At 36.2% G+C, this 19,975-nt stretch overlaps 1 protein-coding gene and 1 long non-coding RNA gene across 6 annotated transcripts in view; one reads left to right on the top strand and one right to left on the bottom strand.

Moving 5' to 3' along the window:
• The window catches only part of GARNL3 (GTPase activating Rap/RanGAP domain like 3), a 33,029-nt gene that overhangs the window by 842 nt on the left and 12,212 nt on the right, over window positions 1-19,975 (top strand). For 3 of the 5 annotated variants that reach the window (XM_038156452.1, XM_038156456.1, XM_038156457.1), the window contains exons 1-20: window positions 1,326-1,640; window positions 2,975-3,049; window positions 4,326-4,425; window positions 4,884-5,002; window positions 5,650-5,714; window positions 6,331-6,394; window positions 6,675-6,701; window positions 7,084-7,159; window positions 7,750-7,848; window positions 8,098-8,201; window positions 9,373-9,481; window positions 10,813-10,858; window positions 13,276-13,382; window positions 14,217-14,338; window positions 15,001-15,105; window positions 15,864-15,938; window positions 16,843-16,954; window positions 17,699-17,797; window positions 18,741-18,857; window positions 19,547-19,719. In XM_038156452.1, coding sequence (XP_038012380.1) covers window positions 1,359-1,640; window positions 2,975-3,049; window positions 4,326-4,425; window positions 4,884-5,002; window positions 5,650-5,714; window positions 6,331-6,394; window positions 6,675-6,701; window positions 7,084-7,159; window positions 7,750-7,848; window positions 8,098-8,201; window positions 9,373-9,481; window positions 10,813-10,858; window positions 13,276-13,382; window positions 14,217-14,338; window positions 15,001-15,105; window positions 15,864-15,938; window positions 16,843-16,954; window positions 17,699-17,797; window positions 18,741-18,857; window positions 19,547-19,719 — 2,076 coding nt within the window. In that variant the 5' untranslated portion in view covers window positions 1,326-1,358. Of the gene's footprint in view, window positions 1-1,325; window positions 1,641-2,974; window positions 3,050-4,325; window positions 4,426-4,883; window positions 5,003-5,649; window positions 5,715-6,330; window positions 6,395-6,674; window positions 6,702-7,083; window positions 7,160-7,749; window positions 7,849-8,097; window positions 8,202-9,372; window positions 9,482-10,812; window positions 10,859-13,275; window positions 13,383-14,216; window positions 14,339-15,000; window positions 15,106-15,863; window positions 15,939-16,842; window positions 16,955-17,698; window positions 17,798-18,740; window positions 18,858-19,546; window positions 19,720-19,975 lie in introns of those variants that run through there. The other 2 variants (XM_038156454.1, XM_038156453.1) reach the window with 2 other exon arrangements.
• Window positions 269-19,711, bottom strand: LOC119709115. The gene is made up of 2 exons (XR_005259281.1): window positions 19,576-19,711; window positions 269-4,089 (listed from the first exon to the last, which is right to left on the bottom strand). It is a non-coding gene; the product is annotated as an uncharacterized LOC119709115 (long non-coding RNA).

The following is a 19,975-nucleotide window of genomic DNA, read 5'->3' as shown; positions in this document are numbered from 1 at the left end:
GAATGCTTTTAATTTTGCTTCGTTGTTCAACTTTGAGGACTGTTTTGTAGGAGCTTGTGTTGAAACGGGAAGAAGCCGGTCCTCTCTACTCTTCATCGTTGCTGTTCATTTATACAACTGCGCCTATGTTTCCAGAGAAATGGGAAAGGGAGGTGGAGTATACTGTGTAGATGCTGTACAAATGCATATAAGCCGGTTAGATATATTCATAATGAATAAAGGTGCATCTGTATTTAAATACTTTGCGATATAAGTAAATTTTAAATTATTATGCCCAACTGATGTGAAGCACTGATGAACTAACCTCCTCAGTGCTGGCAGTTCATCTTAGTATGATGAAAACTACTCTAAAGGTGTCACAACTGGAGCAGCCGTTTTTCTTATATAGATCAGGACTGAGGAAGGATGTAATTCAATGAAAAAAATTAATATGAACAGTTGATTTTAATCACGGTGTATTTTTTTAATTAGCAGATGTGATATGTCAGAGAGTTGAGTACAAATCTTGGTGGTAACCCAGAATGGAGAGCCAAAGAGGTATGCAGGCTCAGCAAGAATCAGTTAGGGAGTATATGCACTTAGGCAAATAGCATGGTAATGTGAATCTTACCCGTGCCTAAGTTGAAGCCTAATTTTTATGAGGTTGTAGCATTGATGTTGGTGTGAGATTCTGCTTTAGTTACGAGATATGAAGCAAGTGACGTGTGATATAAAGTAGTTAGGTTGAGAAGAAGCAGAGATTTGCTCTTGGGTATAATTCTGATTTTTAAAAGGACTGCTAGTGTGTTCGAAGTTTAGGTATGTTTTAGGTAGTTTGAATTAGGACACAGGTGACAATATTGATATTAAAACAGTCTTGTTTTAATCATTAGCTCAGATATACTCCTGTTTTATGAATTACTGAGAGTGCTGTCAGAAAACTGCTTTTGATACGAAAGGGTGTGGTTTGTGGCAAGGCAGTCTGTGTTCAAATTAGTTGGAACGTAGTTTGTGAAGAGGTGGCGAGTAATGTGATACGATGGCTTGAGGTTGGTAACGCAGGCGGATTTTGAACTTCGCGTTCTAGGATTGCTTTTGTTTGCTGTCTTTGTTAAGGTGGTGGAGGGAAACCTGAAGTGGTGTTGTTTCCTCGTGCTCTTAAATTAAAGTACTGGTTTCTTTTCTCATTGTGTGTAGGCTGAAAAAATCTGTAGCAACCTACTAAATGTGGTCTTACTGAGTTTTATAGTGCAGTTGTCCTCTTTGAGGCATTAAGTTTACTTTTCGAACGTGATTATGAGCTACCACCTCCTTTGGAAATCTGACTGCATCATGCCTCAGTATTTAATTTAATCATAGCTTTTGCTTCCAATCAGGACATGGACATTTGCTTTGGGAGTTATGTGAAAGCCAGACTGCAATGGCTGCTAGAGATTGTGCATGCTGTAAGAAATGTTCCCTGCAGCAATGAGTTTATGTGCTGTGAACTGTGTTCGGCAGAAATGATATTTTTTTTAATGGCAGGGTATAGCATTGCGGGAAATGTAAGGCTAGTTGACTTGTGTACACTGATGAAGAGTTTCTGTTCCAGCTCCGTCTCTGAAGATCTGGGTTGCAGACGCGGAGAGTTTAGCAGAAAGCATTATGGATCTGTGGAGCTTGTAAGTATACGTAGCCTGTCCTCAGTTTCTCAGCTTATAATGCAGAGCTCTAATCCTTTTCTTTTCCAAGTAAGAGAATTGGATCTAGTTCGGAAAATGTGCGTTCTCAGCTAGACTTGAAAGTTATAAGCTAATATAAAGCGGCTTCTGAATAGACATATCAGACCTATGATAGGAGATCTTGTTACTACCTTATTAATTAATTTTTCATTGTAACAGGAAAGGAAGCTTTATATAAATACTGTGTTTACCTCCAGATGGAAATTGAGCCTTTTTTCTTCTTAGAAACTGAAGACGGCAAAATATTAGGGTAGTATTTAATGAAGTACTAGCAATTATGTAAGCTATAAACTGTGTACATGCTCATGTGTGTACATACATGTGTGTGTAATTTTATATGTACATGACTCATAGCAGTGGGAGAGGGCTTAAAACTAAACAACCTAGTTCAGAATTAGGATTTTGAAAATGGTTCTCTAGAATCTGTCAGTTATTCTGCATTTTCTTGAAATTCAGAGATTAAGTTGGCACTATGTTTTTCTCATATATCAGTTTCTTCTGCGTTGTGAAAATATGTCAGCAGTGTCATTCTGATTACAAGGTCATAATGAAATTACATTAATTTACTCTAGGATAACAGAAGTGGGGAGGAGTTAAGAAAATGAGCTTCAGCTCTGTTACTGTGGGATGAAAGCACAAGTTTTCTACAAGCTGTAGTTGTAATTTTAAAGTTCTTGGGTAGTACATTTACTAACGTGTATGTAAATTGGGTGTAAAATGGTAGCCTAGTTGCTGGAAGTTGCATTGCGGGAACACCAGGTATCTTTCTCTTCTTTCCGTACGTTCTACATAAAAGATGTGTGTTTTAATCCAAAAATGCAAGTAAACTGTTTTCTGGTAAGAGGTTCTTTCATTCCTAGTACTTAAAGTCTTTTGCTGGAAAATAAAAAGTTATTTAGAATTATTAATTCAGAGTAAGTTCACAGGAATGGTCTCATTTCTTGGTTGTTTTTCTTAAAAATGCTGCTAGCATTTCATGAAGGTGTGTCATTTTTGGAGTACAGATGTTTAAAAGTTCTTGTTTCCCTTTCAAATTTCTAAATGTTTCAGACCTAACTTTTCTTGCTTCATGTTTTCCACAGTAGCATCACATTTGTGTCTCAGAGTTCTTACCGGGTCATTCAAAATCTTTAGTCAAATTGATAATAGCTAGACTGATCCCTTCTCTGTGGGGAGTCATGATGCCTGGAACAAAAAGAAATGGTAGTAAGTTTTGATTGCTGATCATATGGCTATTTTTGGAAATAGAACCTCTATGTTAAACTCTCTTATAGCTTATATCTAGTGACGCTGATGGAGCCATTCAAAGAGCTGGACGGTTCCGTGTGGAAAATGGCTCCTCTGGTGAGGTAAGTGCCCAAAAATACTCACAGAATGCTGAAGAAAATGATTCAGCTTCAGTTATTTTTCACTTACAAAAGATGCATTTGCAGTCATTCGCTAAGGAAGAGGACTTTGAAAATTCTGACATTTTGTTTCGTTCTGCTAACATTTTGGTAATTCGATCGTGTTAGGAGAAAAATATCTCTGAATGATGCTTTCCAGTCTCTAGTTCATCACTCCGTATCTATCCTGTCCTGTTGGTACTATGATGTTCAAGCTGACCTCCGTGCTTTAAAGTTTGCTCCTTGGCGTGATGAGGCTTAGCTTCATTTTTTTGATCCTTAGCTGTCTTTTGGCAGCTCTGCTTATCTTTAAATGAGAGAAAGAGGTTGAGTGGAGCCTCGGAGAGTAATTCCCTTCATCTTTCTTGCTGCTAAACTTGCAGTGTGTCCCTGCAACTACTCCAGTGACAATTAGTTTTCCACTTACCTTCATGTTTTATCTTCCTTTTGCAAAACTTTTTCATCTAACATCTTTTTCATCAAATACCATCTTAATATTGGAAGAAAGAAGACCTCATATTCTAAAGATACTTGTAAGGTTTTGGTAAAGTGTGTATCGAACAGCGGACTGTTACCGATCATCTGCTTGCATCAGCACTGGCCGCAGAGTTGAAAGCAATCTAACTATTCTGCGTTGATTCTTTGGGGGGTTGTGTTTGGTCCTCTGTCTTTTTAGCTCAGTTTCATGCAGTTCAGAAGCTGATTAGCTTGTATCGTGGACGGCCACATGGTGAATGAATATGCAGAATGGCTTTTTCTTCGCATGTTAAGTCATAGTGGGAAAGTGCTCGAGGGATGCTTGGGAATTTACCTTAATTTATGAGAAACGGCACTGAAGAACTTCCGAAGCATGCTTTGGTCAAGAAAGGAGACTTTGGGGATTAATTTGGGAAGAACTGAGAAAATGGAAGCTGAAGGCATTAATTCATTTAAGTTTTTTAAAATGTTTGTCTTCAAATTGCACGTTGAAAGACCTTCTTTTCACTGACATTCTGAGACATTACCTGTAAGAGTGGTACAGTAGGACAGGAGTTATCTACTTACAGAGAAATTAGAAAAAAGGGTAAATGAGAGGTAGATATTTTTGTTTCAGCTACACACCAACTGACTTCGCAAGAATCCTTGCTTTTTACATAGCAGTGTACAGCTAAAATTTCACTCTTTATTTGCTTTTGCCTATATTTTGTCCTCTTTTTTTTCACTTGGCATTTAATGTAAGAGTCTCCCAATTCTATTTCAGAATACGGACTATGCTCCGGGTACATGGCACAGAACGGATGTGCATTTGGAAAACCCGGAATATCATACGAGATGGTACTTGAAGTATTTTTTAGGGAAAGGTAAATATTTTTTTGGAGATGGATTGGAATTTGAACCAATGAAAATGTAATTTGCAGAAATGCTGCTGCTCTTTCTGTAGTTTTGAACTGTTACTATTTCAATATGGAAAAAGGTATCATGTTAATTTAGCATTAAAATATTTTCTGTCCTGTACATGAAACAAGTCCTCGCTTCGTGTATTTTTAACCTGAAAACAGAGGATGGGTGTCTGTAAGGAGTGAAACCCCTGCTACCAAAAAGGGATATTTTGAAATCCTTCTTGGCTTTGAAAACTGGACCGATCTCTCTGGGTGGTTTTTTTACACATCTGTATAGAAGTATGTAGTTATTTATGCAGACAGTTATATACTTTTACGTATGAATGCATACGTTTACAGGTGTCTCTCTGGTTCTGCGCATGAGTGGGTGGGTGTGTCTTCCTTATGATTGATGGTGCTGCTTGTTTTTCTTCCAACAGTTCATCAGAATTATGTAGGTACAGATGCAGAGAAGAACCCTTTCTTTCTGTCTGTTGTACTGTCTGACCAAAATAATCAGCGCATTCCTCAATACCATTCAATACTTTGGAGAAAAACAGTAAGAAACAGTTAACTGTGTTCTGACTTTTGTTTGTTTGTTTTGGATATGTTTATCATATGCTTTTTCCTTTTTCTTCAGAATTCCAGTATTTATTACATTTTTTATTTCGTACAATAAGAACGTATAATTCTATCAGAGTAGATAACACTGAACTAAATTTGCAGATAACATTGTACTAAACTTTTTGACAGAAATCTGTAATGTCAGATATTTTCTAATTGTTCAAACAACTGGTTTTTTTTTTAGAAATGATGCCTAAATTGTTCTTGGTTATGTCCTGTGATGTCTTATGATCAGTTTAGGCAGTGACTTTATACTGCTTTTAGGATTTTCTTGTATAATGGTAAGAAAACAGGCAGGTCTGATAGTTGTTTCACTTTTTTTCCAGTTAATGTTCCATGAGATTCTTTTATCCAAGCAGTTGTTCTAAAACTCTACTGTAGACATGTATGGTTCACTTTTTTTTTTTCTTTGCAGCACCCATGACTTTTTTTTCCTCTAAATCAGCAGTAAATATAGCTGAGTAAAATTACCTTGGTTTCTTCCTTCTTTTTAAACTTAATTGTTTTTATTAATAATTCTGTTTGAATATGCAGAAAAAGTTGGTATGTCCTGTAATGTATCCTAGCTTTTCTTGTTTACAGGGTACTCAGAAAATATGTCTCCCTTACAGTCCCACAAAAACATTATCAGTGAAATCTATATTAAGGTATGTATTTACAAATAAGTTATCCGTTTAGATATTTGCCTGTATACCTTTTCCTGTAATTCAGAGCTTGTGTTCTGTGGTTTTTATGACGAATCTATAAAAACTGTAAAAATGGTTTTGCAGGTCTTAATCATTGAAGGCAGCAAAAAGTGGTTTTAAAGGCTGTTCTTGACCAGACAAAGCGAAAAATTGTGAATTTGATGCTGAACTTCTCATTTTTCATTTGATGTGCCTTGAATTATTTAAGAAGAGAGAGAACTAGAAAAAGAGAGAGATAGAATTGGTTATTGAGCCCTCCTAAAATGCTCACTGTGATAATGTTTACAGCTTAAGTGAAGGGTGATGTAATGGAGCTCTGTGCCTTATAAGGAAATAAATGTAAACCTGATCTCCACACAGAGTCTTACTAATTTCTCTTTTTAAAATACAAAAGAAGTTTAGAAAGCGTTGGAAGTTAGTATTTTGGGAAAGAAATGTCAGTTCCACAAAACATTCAATTTAACAGAGGCTCTTCGAACAATTCATTTTGTAACTGTTGTGACTGCAATCAGTTGGTGGTTCAGCATTGAAATGTGTACTTGCCCTTCTATAAAGCACTATTTCATTTGCATTTCAGTGCTATGAGTCTTGATAAATTTGAGAAGAGCCCAAGGGAAATTTTTCATCCTGAGATACAAAAGGTAGGAAGTTTGTTGTTTTTTGGTTTTGTTTCTTTTTTTTTTTTTTTTTTTTTGGTTGGTTCTTTTTCTTTATTATTTTCTGGAAAAGCAAGTAATTAAGTATCCATACTACTAGTTTTTTTCTTCCAGTAGCAGCTAATAATAATAATAACATAATACTACTTAAACTGTCTTTATCCATTGAACTGGCCATTTCAAATCAAAACTTATAAACACAAACTTAAAACCATCATCCTTGTGGAATCTTTGAGTGCGCTAAAGATGCTGTTTTTGTTTACAGGATTTATTGGTTCTTGAAGAGCAAGAGGTAAGTATAAACCTAACTGCTTCTAGCTCACAGACCCGTTCAATGAATACAGCTTTGTATTTTGATGTGCTTCCAATGACTGAAATCAACCTCTGATTACAGTAAAAAAAAATGTTTTTTGAACATGACAGCAAAAATAACTGTAAGCACCAACTTAATAATAATAGATCCCAAATTTTAGTTAATAATTTTATGCTATACTATCAAAGTTTAAAGGTAAATGATTATGTATTAAGAGATGGTATGTAGGAGATGGTATAAAGTGTATGTTCTAATGTGTAAGATGTATGCAAAGATACACACGCGAAAATCCTTAGAGGGAACAAAGCCTTATGTCTTCTGTTTTACTGTCTACCATATAATATTTGGTTTTATTTCCCAGGGATCGGTGAATTTTAAATTTGGAGTACTTTATGCTAAGGATGGTCAGCTTACAGATGATGAAATGTTCAGTAATGGTGAGTTTTTCACCTTCTCCTTAATTGTTTTGTTCATCTGAATAAAAAAAAAGCAAGATAGTGCCTACATCTGGAAGCGGGGCAGGAGGCAGTGGTTATATGGACAGTCGTTTAGTTTGGTTTCATGTGTGTTGTGTGCAAAATTGTAGCGTAGGGCCTTCTATGTCTGGAAGAAGTTGCAGTAGGAAGCCTATTGTTACAGCTTGAAAGAGAGTGAAATCTCTCTTCTAGAAATAGACTGTGTGTGACCTGAACATTTAGAAAAAAGGCATTTGAAGGAGGCCGCTTGTTAACTCGCTGCTTGTAGTTCTTTCGCTCTTTTACAGCATGATCACATTCTCCTATGCACTTGAACAGCATTGGCGCTAGCAAAAGCGGTCACTGTTTAATGTCGTGTGATGATGCCTATTCTGCGTGGTTGGGGTGCTGTTTTTGGAAAGGTAGTAGGCTTGGAAGGCATGAAAGAAACTAACTCAGTTGAAACTTGTGTCCTGGAAGCAGGACCCCTTTCCTCATTTTGGTCATTTTTGAGATACATTCTATTACTACGGGTGTGCTTTTTTGGTAACATTTCTCCCTCCCACATGTAGAAAGTGGAAGTGAAAGCTTTCAACGATTTTTGCGTCTCTTGGGTGACACAATTACTTTGAAAGGCTGGTCAGGCTACAGAGGCGGACTGGACACTAAAAGTAAGAACTCATCTGAAGCCATGAGAGGGGGGTGGAGCTGCATGCTAAATATTTCTTCTTACTGCGTATTGTGCATATTGTCTAAATCGTGGTTATGAAAAAATCCCAAAATGGGCTTCCTCATATGTGTACTAACTGCTCTGCTTCACCAGGAACAAGTCAGGTCAGCTTAAGTCACTGGAAATGCCTTTTGATCTTCAGAAAACTTAGAGGAGATATTCCTCCTTAAAATGTTGCCTTCCCTTGCAGATGATACAACAGGAACCTGTTCCATCTATACAGTTTTTCAAGGGCATGAAATTATGTTCCATGTTTCAACCATGCTGCCGTATTCTAGAGAGAACAAGCAGCAGGTACATGGTTCTCTCTTTTATTTCCCTATTTATTTGTTAAATCACTGACTCCCAAACTTTATAAGAAATAAAGGAATTCTTGTCTGTTAATATTTGAGAAATGTAAGCCTTGAGACTTTTGCATTTTTTCCCCTCAATATTCTACCTGATGCTGAAAATTTAATTATGTTTATTAGAAATAATGCATCCTATCATCTCCATTAAGGTACAAAAGATACTTGTGAAGAAGATCTAAATTGCTTCACTGAGAAGTGATTAAGTGTGGTGTTCAGATGACTTGAAGAGCTTCACTGCTGTAATTATTACCTCAAAGACTTTAGGAAAACTGGAACTTAGCCTTGTGTGTGAATTGTAGGAATATTCACATGTGTAACTCCTGCTTGAGTAGCAATTAGTGTCGCTTGAAAGAAATTCCCCTTGTGACCATGTTAGTGTTGATAACCATAAAGAAGCGCTTTCACGCTGCCATGGATTAACTAGGTGGGTTCTTGTTCAAATGTGCTATTCATTGCTCAGGCCTTTCTTTGTATTTATGATGAAAAAAATACTTTATAGGCACATGTGTTTACTGTACATCGTACATCCATAATGATTTACCTAAATTTACATACAAATTGCTTGATTTATTATTTATTATGCATTCTTACAGTAATATATTTAGAGTATATAATTAAAATGTGCTTTTTGTGTTTCTATGTCAGTTTTCTCATGCTTTTTGCTTGGACTGCGACAAGATCACAAAAGAAAATGGAGGCCAATCAGGATATTTTTTTTTAAAGAATAATTCAGCACCAGAGTTTTTTGTCCTTTTTATTTCAAGCGGTAGATTTGCTTTTATTGGAATGCTAGTGTTTCCATGCCTGATGCATGGAAACTCTGAGTGCTTTTCTAAACATATGCAATATATATTCTTCTAGAACCTGCCTTGTTGTGTGCGCCATGTCATTGCTAGGTTTACTTGCTTATGGTTAAGTAATGATTTTATATTGTCCTCAGTTATATTGACTGTAATTTTTCTGTTTGCAGTTTAGGAATATTGTTTTATTGTTCTGTCACAGAATTGCTAAGCTACTTATGTATGTCTTGTAAGTCACTGTGTCTACCTCTTTTTTTCTGTCTCTTCTTTCTTTTTTTCCTTTTTTGTTTTTTTTTTCCTTTTTTTTTTTTCCAGGTAGAAAGGAAGCGACATATTGGAAATGACATTGTCACTATCATATTTCAGGAAGGTGAAGAGTCTTCTCCATCTTTCAAGCCATCCATGATTCGCTCTCATTTTACACGTATCTTTTTCCTGACATTTTCTAATGCCTTTTTTTCTTTTTAAAGATCAATATTACTTTTAATTCTGCCCTGAATTCCTCCCTCTATGCTCTTTATGGAAATGAAAATTATTTTACAAAGACAGTTGCATTCTTGCATTCTTCACCTTCAGCTTCTTGACTAGGAGTTTCCAAGTCTGCAACATCAAAGTGTTTGTTAAATCCCTTAGAAGATAAGGTGAAAGCGAGAATGTGAGTTTTAAATAATTTTATTGAAGGCATTTATTTGTATCATTTCACAAATCTAATTTTATACCTTTTCAAAAAATACAGATTTATAAATACATTTCTCTTGGTTTTGTAAATTATTTTGGCATTAAATTTTGGCATTTTACTCAATATTGCCTTTCACTGTTTAGATGCTGTTTATTTTAAATATTTATGTATTTTAGATCAGTATTTGTCAAATTTTTCAGACCATTTACCATATATTCTCCTGATTTTAACAGCCTGTGTTTTTCAGACTTCTGGTTGAAAACATTTTGAAGACTATATGATTGCAAAAACCAGCGGCCAATCTCTTGGAGTTACCATGGGGTTGCGATAGCAATAATCTGTACACCCCAACTTGGCATGTGTTAGATTAGATGGAATGGAATGAGGAAAAATGAATGAAAAGAAGAAAACTCTAATTTCTATCTATACTCTGTTGCTGAGCTTTAAAAAGTTATCACAAAGCTTAAGACTTCCACGCCTAGTTCTCAGGCAGGCTAAATGTTCCTAGAAACCCACTTGCTAGGGGTGAATGAAAATAAGCCAAGTTTGAAAAAAAAAATCTTTACATATCAAAGGAACCTAAATACTAAGAAGAATTGTTTACCGCATCAATGTAACTCTACAATAGAGCGTCAGCCTTAGTATAACTTGCACTTTAAATCATTCTCTCATTTTCCTATAATTCTGTTGGCTAAATGGTTTCATTGGAATGTTTTCTTCAGTGGAACTTTGGTGTAAGCAAAGTTCAGTATCAGGACTGCTTTATCAACTAAAAAAAATTTTAGTCACAAATATATCAAATACAAGTAAGACAAACTTCTATAGTATGTCCTATGCTGTGTCTGTGGTAGTAGCTTGATTTTTAAAACTGTTGATCAAGCAATAACATTTTCGTATAGGACCCCTTTTATAAACAGTAAAATCTATAGAGTCTAGAATTGTTTATATATTTACATTGACTTGATTAATATATTTTACCTTTATTAGATCTGCAATGTACTGCAGGAAAATAAAAGTTTATTAAAATACATGTGAGCTTTATTAGAAGTGGATTAACTTCCTTAACTCTATGGCAGATATTTTTGCTTTAGTGAGATATAATAAGCAGAATGATAGTTACAGGTAAGTGCTGATTGTAACAAATAATTTCACAATAAATAACTGAGGGTTTAAAGAAAATGAGAAAACATTTTGTTGATGGGAGAACTTTCTGGCATACAGACAGGTCCACCTGTCTGTATGCCAGGAAGCCAAATGTGCTTTAGAAACTGAAGAGCAATATGGCCCTGCATGCAGATGTCACTAAACTGCCCAGAAGTAGCAGGTTTCTTAACATCAGAAACATTAAATTCTGCAACAGGCATAAGCTAAGGGGGAAACCCAAAACTAGTTTTTAGATGAAACATAAAAAATGATGAAAGATATGCTTGGAACTTTCAGACCTAGTGAGATCAATGACATAGTAAACTATGTGGATGGTGACAGATAATTAACGCATGTGATGTTGTGATAGCCACGGACTACAAGTCCTTACAAATTGCAGTTTGCCTGTAGCTGAGCAAACAAATTCATTTTTGGGGATTTTAATAGAGTACTTGTATAGTTGAGTGTCACGTACTGAAAACCTGCCAGAATTTTACATATTACTGTGTTTCTCCAGCATTCCATTAAAGTGAACTCCAGATAAGGATGATACTTCAGTTTGTGCGTGTGGGTTTTTTTCCCCTGCTTCCTATTTTCAGCTAAGGTTTCTTTTGGGTCATGTCTGTAATGCAGTTAAGCCAAGGGATTGTTTTATTTCGCTTCATGATCTTGTCAGCTTCCTCTTGCAAACTTGTTTAAATTGATGTTCAAAACATGTTCATGATTCCAATGTGCAGTGAATATGCAGTCACTTCTTTCTTTTTCTTCTTGCTTTGAGACAGAAACCTGGGCATACATCCCTCATTACCCTTTAAGAAGTGATTGTTGTCCTGATCGTAAACTGATAGTCTGTAGATGTGTTTTAGCCATGGTAAAATGCTTTTTATATTGCTGTTTACGTGAGGAAGGAAATGAGTTGCAGTACATAAGATAAATTTCTCTCTCTTCCATTAAGTAACTGGCAGCTTTTACTAGATCAGTCCATCTTAATTGCTTAATTCTGCCAGTCTTGACACATCTTGCCGTAGTACATATCGCATAGTATTTTTTTTCCTGTATGACAACCTTAGAACATTAAATTTAAGCTTGCCCCCATTACGTTTCCTTCTGTCCTTTGATTGTAGGCCTGAATAGGACTCGTTCCTTCTCTTACTTGTGTGTGTGTGTGTGTGTGTCTGAAGATAGTCTTCCAAGCAGTCAAAATTTCAGTAAAAAGGGACGGGGGATGCTCTAGGCTTTTGAGGCAAATTTTCCTTGTTTCAAATGCCAATACCACTATATGAGGTCTGACACTGAATTTCTGCTTAGAATGCCTTTACATTTTACGTCACTCGAGAAGTCTATTTTTTTAGTCAGTTTTGTTACGGCTTTCCCTGTCACAATTCATTCTGATCTAGTCAAGGAACATTTCACACCTTTTGTAGTTCTAAATGATTGCTTTTTTACCTGGATGTAATTAAACAGACATAGGGCATTTATGAAACAGTGTTTCAAATATGTGAAACAAATATTAGGATGATCAATAGTCATGTAAATGTAGTACTGTGTTTCATACTGTATGCAGTTCCTAAGCTTTCAAGAAAAAAGACTGTATGAAAGCATTGTGATCCATTAGACTCAATATCAGTCAGTCACTATTGGTTTTTGGAGAAGGTAAATTCTGTCTGGTTTCTAAAATAGCAGATACAGGTTGAATCTATAATTTTGCCACTTAACTTGCTGTGACCTGTGTTATCTGCACATGCCACTTGGAAGACTTGTCGGCAAACTATCCCTTGAAATAGCCAAGAATGATTACTTATCTTAAAGAAGCTAGGCCCTGGTGAGCAAATAGGCATGGGTTTCTATCTGTCATTCAGTATTGCTATGCTGGATTCCTTATGGATCAAAATAACTCGGCAGGTCCGGCTGTCACGCGAGTTATTCTGACTCTGTCTTCCTCAGTGAAAATGAATTTGCTGTTTCCAAGCTACAGATTCATATGTTGTAAGCCGTTGTTACTTTGAAAGCATCAAATATTTCATGCATGTGGTGAATGCATAGGGAAAGTGGAAATCTGTAAGGAGAACATATTTTGTAGGTGAAGACCTGTTCTTTTACAGTGTTTTTGAATAGGACTGTATTTTGCTAGTGCTACTAAAACTATTGCTGCACGAGTAGAACTGCAAAGTTCTGTTCTAATTCTATGTCCCCGTGTTAGTTTGTGTAAAAGAAACATAACTTTGCTCTGCTGAGTAATTCCAAGTGAATCTTTTTTTGTTATGCCCTTTGAAATTCTTATGTAAGACACCAGCTAACAGCTTCCATTTTTTTTCTTTGGTTCTGAATAGTGTCTATAAAAAAGGTAGGGTTTGAATGTGACTTTCAATGTAGATAAAGATTTGTACTTTCAACAGGCTGAAAATATTTTCAGAAGAAAGTGTTCCTCTCTTTGGGCCTCCCCTTCCATCCCCACCTGTGTTTACAAATCACCAGGAGTTCAGGGATTTTGTGTTGGTGAAATGTAAGTCAGTTTTTCTTTTGCTAGAAACACTCTTTTAATAATTGTGCTAACAAATTAAAATTCATGATGCTTAAAACATATATGCATTTTCTTGTGTATTCTGCTGGTCTGTATGCAATTATTTTTTTTTCACATCTGTAGCATAGTTGGGATGTAGCATTTGTAGTTCCATCAACTGGTACAGTCGGATTAGCAAAAAAAAAATTCGCTTCTTCTCAGGCTACTAGACAGTGGCTGACTTTCACATTTGCAGAACATGCAGCCATATTTAGCTTTGCATTTTTGTAAAGGGCTTGGGAGATCTGAAAGGATTTATAATGCTGTTCATTATTAAGTAATAGAAGGCGTTAATTTAGTAGCTCTGAAAAGCTGAAAATAGCATCTCTTCTGAATGTATTCTTAAAGGTGATGAAGGACACCTATGCAGCACTTTTGAATTCTGTAATCATTCTGTTCCAATTTTCATTGACCCGTATTTGCCCTTCTAAATCGGCAAGAAAGGAATCTTTGAAAATTGACCATGTCGATGACAATTAAACCTGACAGGAGCTTGATTTTGTGTATTTAAATTGTTTAGTACTTAAATTGACCGGCAGTTTGTCTTTAACTTTTTTATTAGTTAGGTATTCATTCGGATGCCTTGTGGAATTCTTCTATTTCTAATTTTTCTCCTTTAACTTAAGGGAGAGGTATTTGCTTAAAAAAGGCAAAAAGGAGGCAATTTTGAATTAATAGGGGCAGAGCAGGTGTTTTGGTACAGAGGCAAGCTAGAGTTGGTGGAGATTGTTGAAGTTCATTTACACAATAGTGTATATTTTTTCAATAATTTTTTAGTAATAAATGGTGAAAAAGCCACCTTGGAAACACCAACATTTTCTCAGAAACGTCAACGCACTCTAGACATGCTGATCCGCTCTTTATACCAAGACATGATGCCTGACCTACACAAGGGAAATGTAAGTCAGAAGTTTCTGCATCCCTCACATGTGCTGTCCTGTTCTAACTAGTGGCTTGAATGTTCTGTCACTTTAAAGGACTAAAATCCTAATGAGCACTGAATTACATATGACTAAGCTAAATACTTATTATTGTATAACTTATTTTACAGTTACATGAAAGGTGACAGACAGTCCTTTCTGGACAGGACTTTTCACGAGGTGTGAGGACAAGTATAAAAATGTCATACTTTGTGTAAGCTTACCTGCAGCAAGGGAATAGGGAATTTAGATACTATAAATACAGGCATTAGTCTCATCACCATAAAGTCTGCATTTGTTCCACTATGTGTAAATTTCAATGATTCTTACCCTTGGGTAGCTGTGAGGTAACTTTATTTTGGATGATGAAGACTTACTCTTAAGGTGATTCTTAACTAACTAAAAATAAGTTCAGCACTTCTAAAACTAGCAAGGTGCTATTTTTTTTTACCAGTGTTTATTTTTTTAATCTCTATAGATCTGCTTAAACTTTTCTTTTTCATATATTCATGTGGTATTATTGTACAGAACGTGACAGTGGTAAACTATGACAAGCTGTAAGGTAAAGCACTGAAGGATTGGAAGAGTTGCAGTTTCTCTTCCCTGAGAAGCTGTGCAGTTAGAAACATTTTCTGTTTTAGAACATGCTTAATAGAAGATCCTTCAGTGATGTGTTACCAGAGTCCCCAAAATCGACACGGAAAAAAGAGGAAGCTCGACAAGCAGAATTTGTTCGGCTTGGTCAGGTAGGATCAGTTTAGAAGGTATGCAGCTATGTTTACAAAGGCTGTGTCACTCCTTTTGTTAGACTTTGATTACCTTGCAGTTATGTCGGGATTTAATGCAGTTTTCTGTGACCAGAAATAGTTTTGTAGTATTGCATTATTGTAAGTTACATTAAAATAAAACATGAATAGAAGTATTTATCTGTAACGCCTGAGGTATACATGTCGAAATATTTATATAGTTCATGAGTTAAATGAAGGTTGTAAAAATCGTACCTTAGGGGTATGCCTGGCAATATATGTAGACAGACACATATATAGTTTGCCTTAGTGTTTGTTAGGAAGTTTTGTAAATCAAAGGTGAGTTTGTATAATTGACAAGAGGATACTCTATCTGGCTACTTAATGTAAAGTAAACTGTGTAGATGGTTAGATTCTGTAGTTTGAGATGGAGGTTTTTCTGTTACTATGTTTGACTCTTATTTTCTGAGTTGCTATTTAGAAAGCAAGTAAACAAACAAACAAAAAAAACCAAAACAAAACAAAACAAAAAACTAACCAAGAAACAGCCAACGTATGTTTTGGCTGCGAAGATACCTAGTAACCATCTGACATTGTTGTGGGTACAGAACTCTGCTTCTTTTTTCATTACTTAAAATGGCATAGGAATTCCAGACTGGAATCACTTTCTAGTCCTAAATTGTCCTTTTAATATATTCTTTAGTTTGGGTATTGCTGACAAAAAAACTCAGTTTAAATAAAACATCTGTTTGTATTAGGCATTGAAATTGAAAACCACTGTGAAAGGGGATACCACAGCTAACTTGGCAACCACAAGCTTTTGTAAAAAGGAGGTGAGTGAAACTGTCAGGGAAGTTATGGAACATTAAACATTATGTAGTATGGTATATATTTATTTACTTCTGTAATTAGACACTGCAGTAGAAAAGATGAAAGGTACAGTGTCAAAGTGATTCTGCAGTCAATATTACATTAATAAAGGATGAGCCTGGGGGCAGAAGCACTTCTCAAGTTAAAGCAAGTGTGGACATTTTTATACCTGAGAAAATTCAATGAAGGTGACATCTTCCATGTGCAATCATCTTTTATTTTAATTTCAGCATGTTTGAAACAAGATTCAGTTGTGTTTAGATTTGCTCTTATTTCATTTGGATTTTGTTTCAAGTCATTAGGGAGTGAAATATGCCAGCTGCACTCTTCTGCATGTGTTTTATAGACAGAAGCTTCAGAAGTGCTTCTAGAATTTCAGAGATTCCAACTAATATATAAATTGGGAGAGGAGGGGTAGGCTCTGGGAGGTAAGTACAGAGAACGGTTTGGCAGAAAGGCAGAAACTGTACCATGTGCTAGTCACTAAACATCACAAACCCAACCATAAAATGTAAGCAAACTGAGTATGCATAGTGGTACATATATTTTAAGTATATAAGTTTGGGATTTTTAAATGAAAAGAAATACTGCGTGATGGTTGCACTGAGTTTCAGCTGCATGTGTTTTAATTCTAGCATTTCAGGTATGTGTCTTACACTTATTAGTCTCCAAACCAGAATTGATGCAGGAAGTCCTCTGCAAGAAAATTATTTCAGTTTTGACATTTCAAATTCCAGCAATATTCTGTTTGGAAATGTATCCTGCCAAAAGCATTTACATGTTACTGCCATTGTCCATCACATTCTATGTCTGTATGATCTGTATTTTTTAGTGTACTTAATATGTATCCCTTATGTTACTTCATAGCCCTGGGAATCTCAGTCTTTCTGCAGTAATTTTCCTCATGAGGTTGTCTGTGCAGATTCTTGGGGCCAGTCCTTGCTGGTTTCTACAGATGCTGGCATCTTGTTAATAGATGGTTAGTAAATGATCTAGTGTTTTTGTGTCAATTTTTATGTATCTGACCGTTTTCTTGAAAATGTGTATTCATAAACTCTGTTCAGGTGCTAGTAAGTCCTTATGTAGGGGGATAGTTACTAATCCGTAAATCTGTTACATTTATGTAACCTAGTTGCAAAAATTGATTCTGCATTAGAATTGAGCCATATTGGGGAGCTAGTGTTAATGCAGATTTCTGAATGTGTTCTTATTTCAGATGTTGTTTTCTTGACCATCTGAAAGGCATTAGGAGGTCGCATCCAGGTTCGAGAGGTGTCTAAACGGCTTGTCTGGTTTTCTTAGCCCTTGATAATAGTGAGCATGAAGCCAAGGGCTTATGTGACAATGAAATCCTACTTCTTCCCTTGGCAATGATATTGCTACTCTGACCCCTTATAATCCTCTGTGTGGTACGTGAGGCCAGCAGGACTAAGGGAATGAAGTTAGTGCTCGGTCATAATTCTCAAACTTGCCAAAGGAATGTCACTTTTAGATTTCAGACGCTTTATCTGATTCGTGACAATAATAAAACCCTCCTGTGAGGAAGTATTGACTATGATGCTGTGGCACATGTAGGAGCTTTGTGCGGTTCTTTTTGGGGTTTTTTTCTCTTCATTTTTGTAAGAAAAAACCCCAAGATTTTAATTAGAAGAAAGAAATGGTTCAAAACCAGCATCTGGTAAGTTTTAGTAGGGTTTTGAATACATGTGTGTTTCTTTTTTAGATGGTCAGCCGTCAGTGCAAGTATTTGATAAAACTCTCCAAATAAAGCAGATGAATGTGTTGGAAGCTCTGGATCTTTTGATTGCCCGAACAGACAAAGGTAGGAGAGGTCCCTGTTCTTGGATTCTTGCCTGTCTCCGGGTATTGCTGGATATGTATGTCTCATGACAATTTTGTCTCATTCGGAAGGCTTAAATGTGCATAAAATGTGCACTTTTTTAGTGAGGTAGTTTTTACCCAATAAAAGAGTGATCTGTGATTGAATGCCATGAAGGGAACATACACAAAGCAAGATCAGGATCTTTATGTATAACTCAGGAAAGCATTACAGATATGGTTGGTTTATTATTTTTACCCTGTTACGTCTGTTTCCTCAGTATTTTCTGAAGTTCTGCTTACCAAAGCTTTGGGTAAAACATGGTTCCTTCTGTCTCACTGGGAGTTGCCCAATTTGGTTGCATCTGGTGAAATTCACCCTGAGATCTTACAGAACTAGGTCAAACTACGTGAGAGCCATTTGCAGTTCTCTCAAGACACTTGGAGAATGGGTGACGTTTCTGAGGATCTGGCAAGTGTAGTTATATCAAAACTTAGTTTGTGAAATTTCTAGACAAAACCCTTCTGTATCCTGAAGGGTTCAAACTCTGTTGAGGATCCAGTTACCAGTAGCTCACCTGGATGGTTCCACCTCTTAAAGTTAACCCTTTTACTCTTGCCCTGTAGTTTATATCTGTTGTATTTCTGTTATTTTGCAAGATTTTATGTATTTGCAAAATAACTGTGCATTTCACTGTTTGGAAGCTCTCAAATCGTTCTTTGGTGTAGCACCACCTAATGGGAAACTTGGCTACTGTGTACTGAAGGGGTTGGTTACTAGAATTGTAAATTCTAGAGAGTTCATAAGTCTTCTGTCCCCAGAGAGGTATTATGCTTTGTTTACTTTTGCTCTGTTTGTTAGGTGCTGCTTCTTGTCGGAAGTGTTAATTTAAAACTACCATGTTCTTTTTTTAACTTCCTTTTTCCTGGTTCTTTCCATATGTCAGGGAAAGACTCTCGTATCCTTGTCTTCAGACTCAGTGCTGTCCAAAAAGATATAGAGACTAAAAAAATCATAAGAAGCAAATATGACTGCAGAGAAAATAAACTGGAGAGAACAAAAGGTGATATTGTTATCCTTATCCTGTGTTTAAAACATCCACTATGCTTTGATGCTGGTAGTTGCCAGGGGCTTATTAGCTCTCTTTAGGCAGGTGTAGGTGTTCACTTTTAGTTTTTTCCCTGGACAAGTCAATTCAAACTTTGTTAAGCTTGTATTTGAAAATTACTCTAGTACAGTCCAGCATGACATTTTTGAATGTTGTAAAAAAAAGCCACGTTACTTGGAAATTGCTAATGATGAAAAGCTTTAGAGAAAAATAGGATTTCAGGGTTGGGAGATATGAGAAGAATTTTGTGGGGATGTTAGACTGAAATAAAGCACACTTCAAGCTGGACTGGCACACTAGCAGATCCCCTATTAAACAGTAGTGCTTAGATTAGTCTGGATGTTGCCCATTATTTTTGCAGAAATAAATCTTTCCTGGTCTTCAGAAGTAAGCTGCTTTGAAAAGCTGGAAGTTGCAGAATAGTGACAATCCATGTACTTCGGATTAAGGGTAAAAGTAGATTTCAAAAGGGTCATAGGCTTTTGTCTTTTCCTAGAAGTCGATGTAATCCTATTGAGGAGTTTTTAATTCTGTGTTGCCAAGTCATCCATCAGAGCCCTGTTGTACTAATCATCATACAAATACAAAACAAAAAAATCAGACCCTATCCCAACCACTTAGAGTCTAGAACATTATTTCCTCAGGCTGCCATTTGTATGCCATTAACACTCACCACGGAAGTGAACTGAGGGTCGTTGCGGCTATTCGGAACAAACTACTTCTCGTCACAAAGAAATATAATTCGGACGATGCTTCAATCGGCACCTCTCTGCTGTCGTCTCCTGAATCTCCAGTAGAGGAGTTCCAGTACATCCGGGTATGTGTAATCTAGTTACTAATTATCTTTAACACACTGAACAGCACTCAGCTACTTTGGGGGGTGCAGGGAAGGCAGAGTATGTATTACCATCTTCCTGAACCTGCAGACAAATAAAAGTGAGAAGCCATATGGTGGAGATCAGTCGTACATATGCTAAATGAAACTTCGAGATTTTTTTTTAAATATTGTTTCTGCTTGTTCTTTGTTATGCTTCTGTGCTTAGAAAGCATCCCTTTAAAATCATGGAGTACCT

Source organism: Motacilla alba, chromosome 17 (assembly GCF_015832195.1).
Source record: "Motacilla alba alba isolate MOTALB_02 chromosome 17, Motacilla_alba_V1.0_pri, whole genome shotgun sequence".
Lineage (NCBI taxonomy): Eukaryota > Metazoa > Chordata > Aves > Passeriformes > Motacillidae > Motacilla > Motacilla alba.
This window is presented reverse-complemented; position numbering and strand designations above follow the sequence as displayed.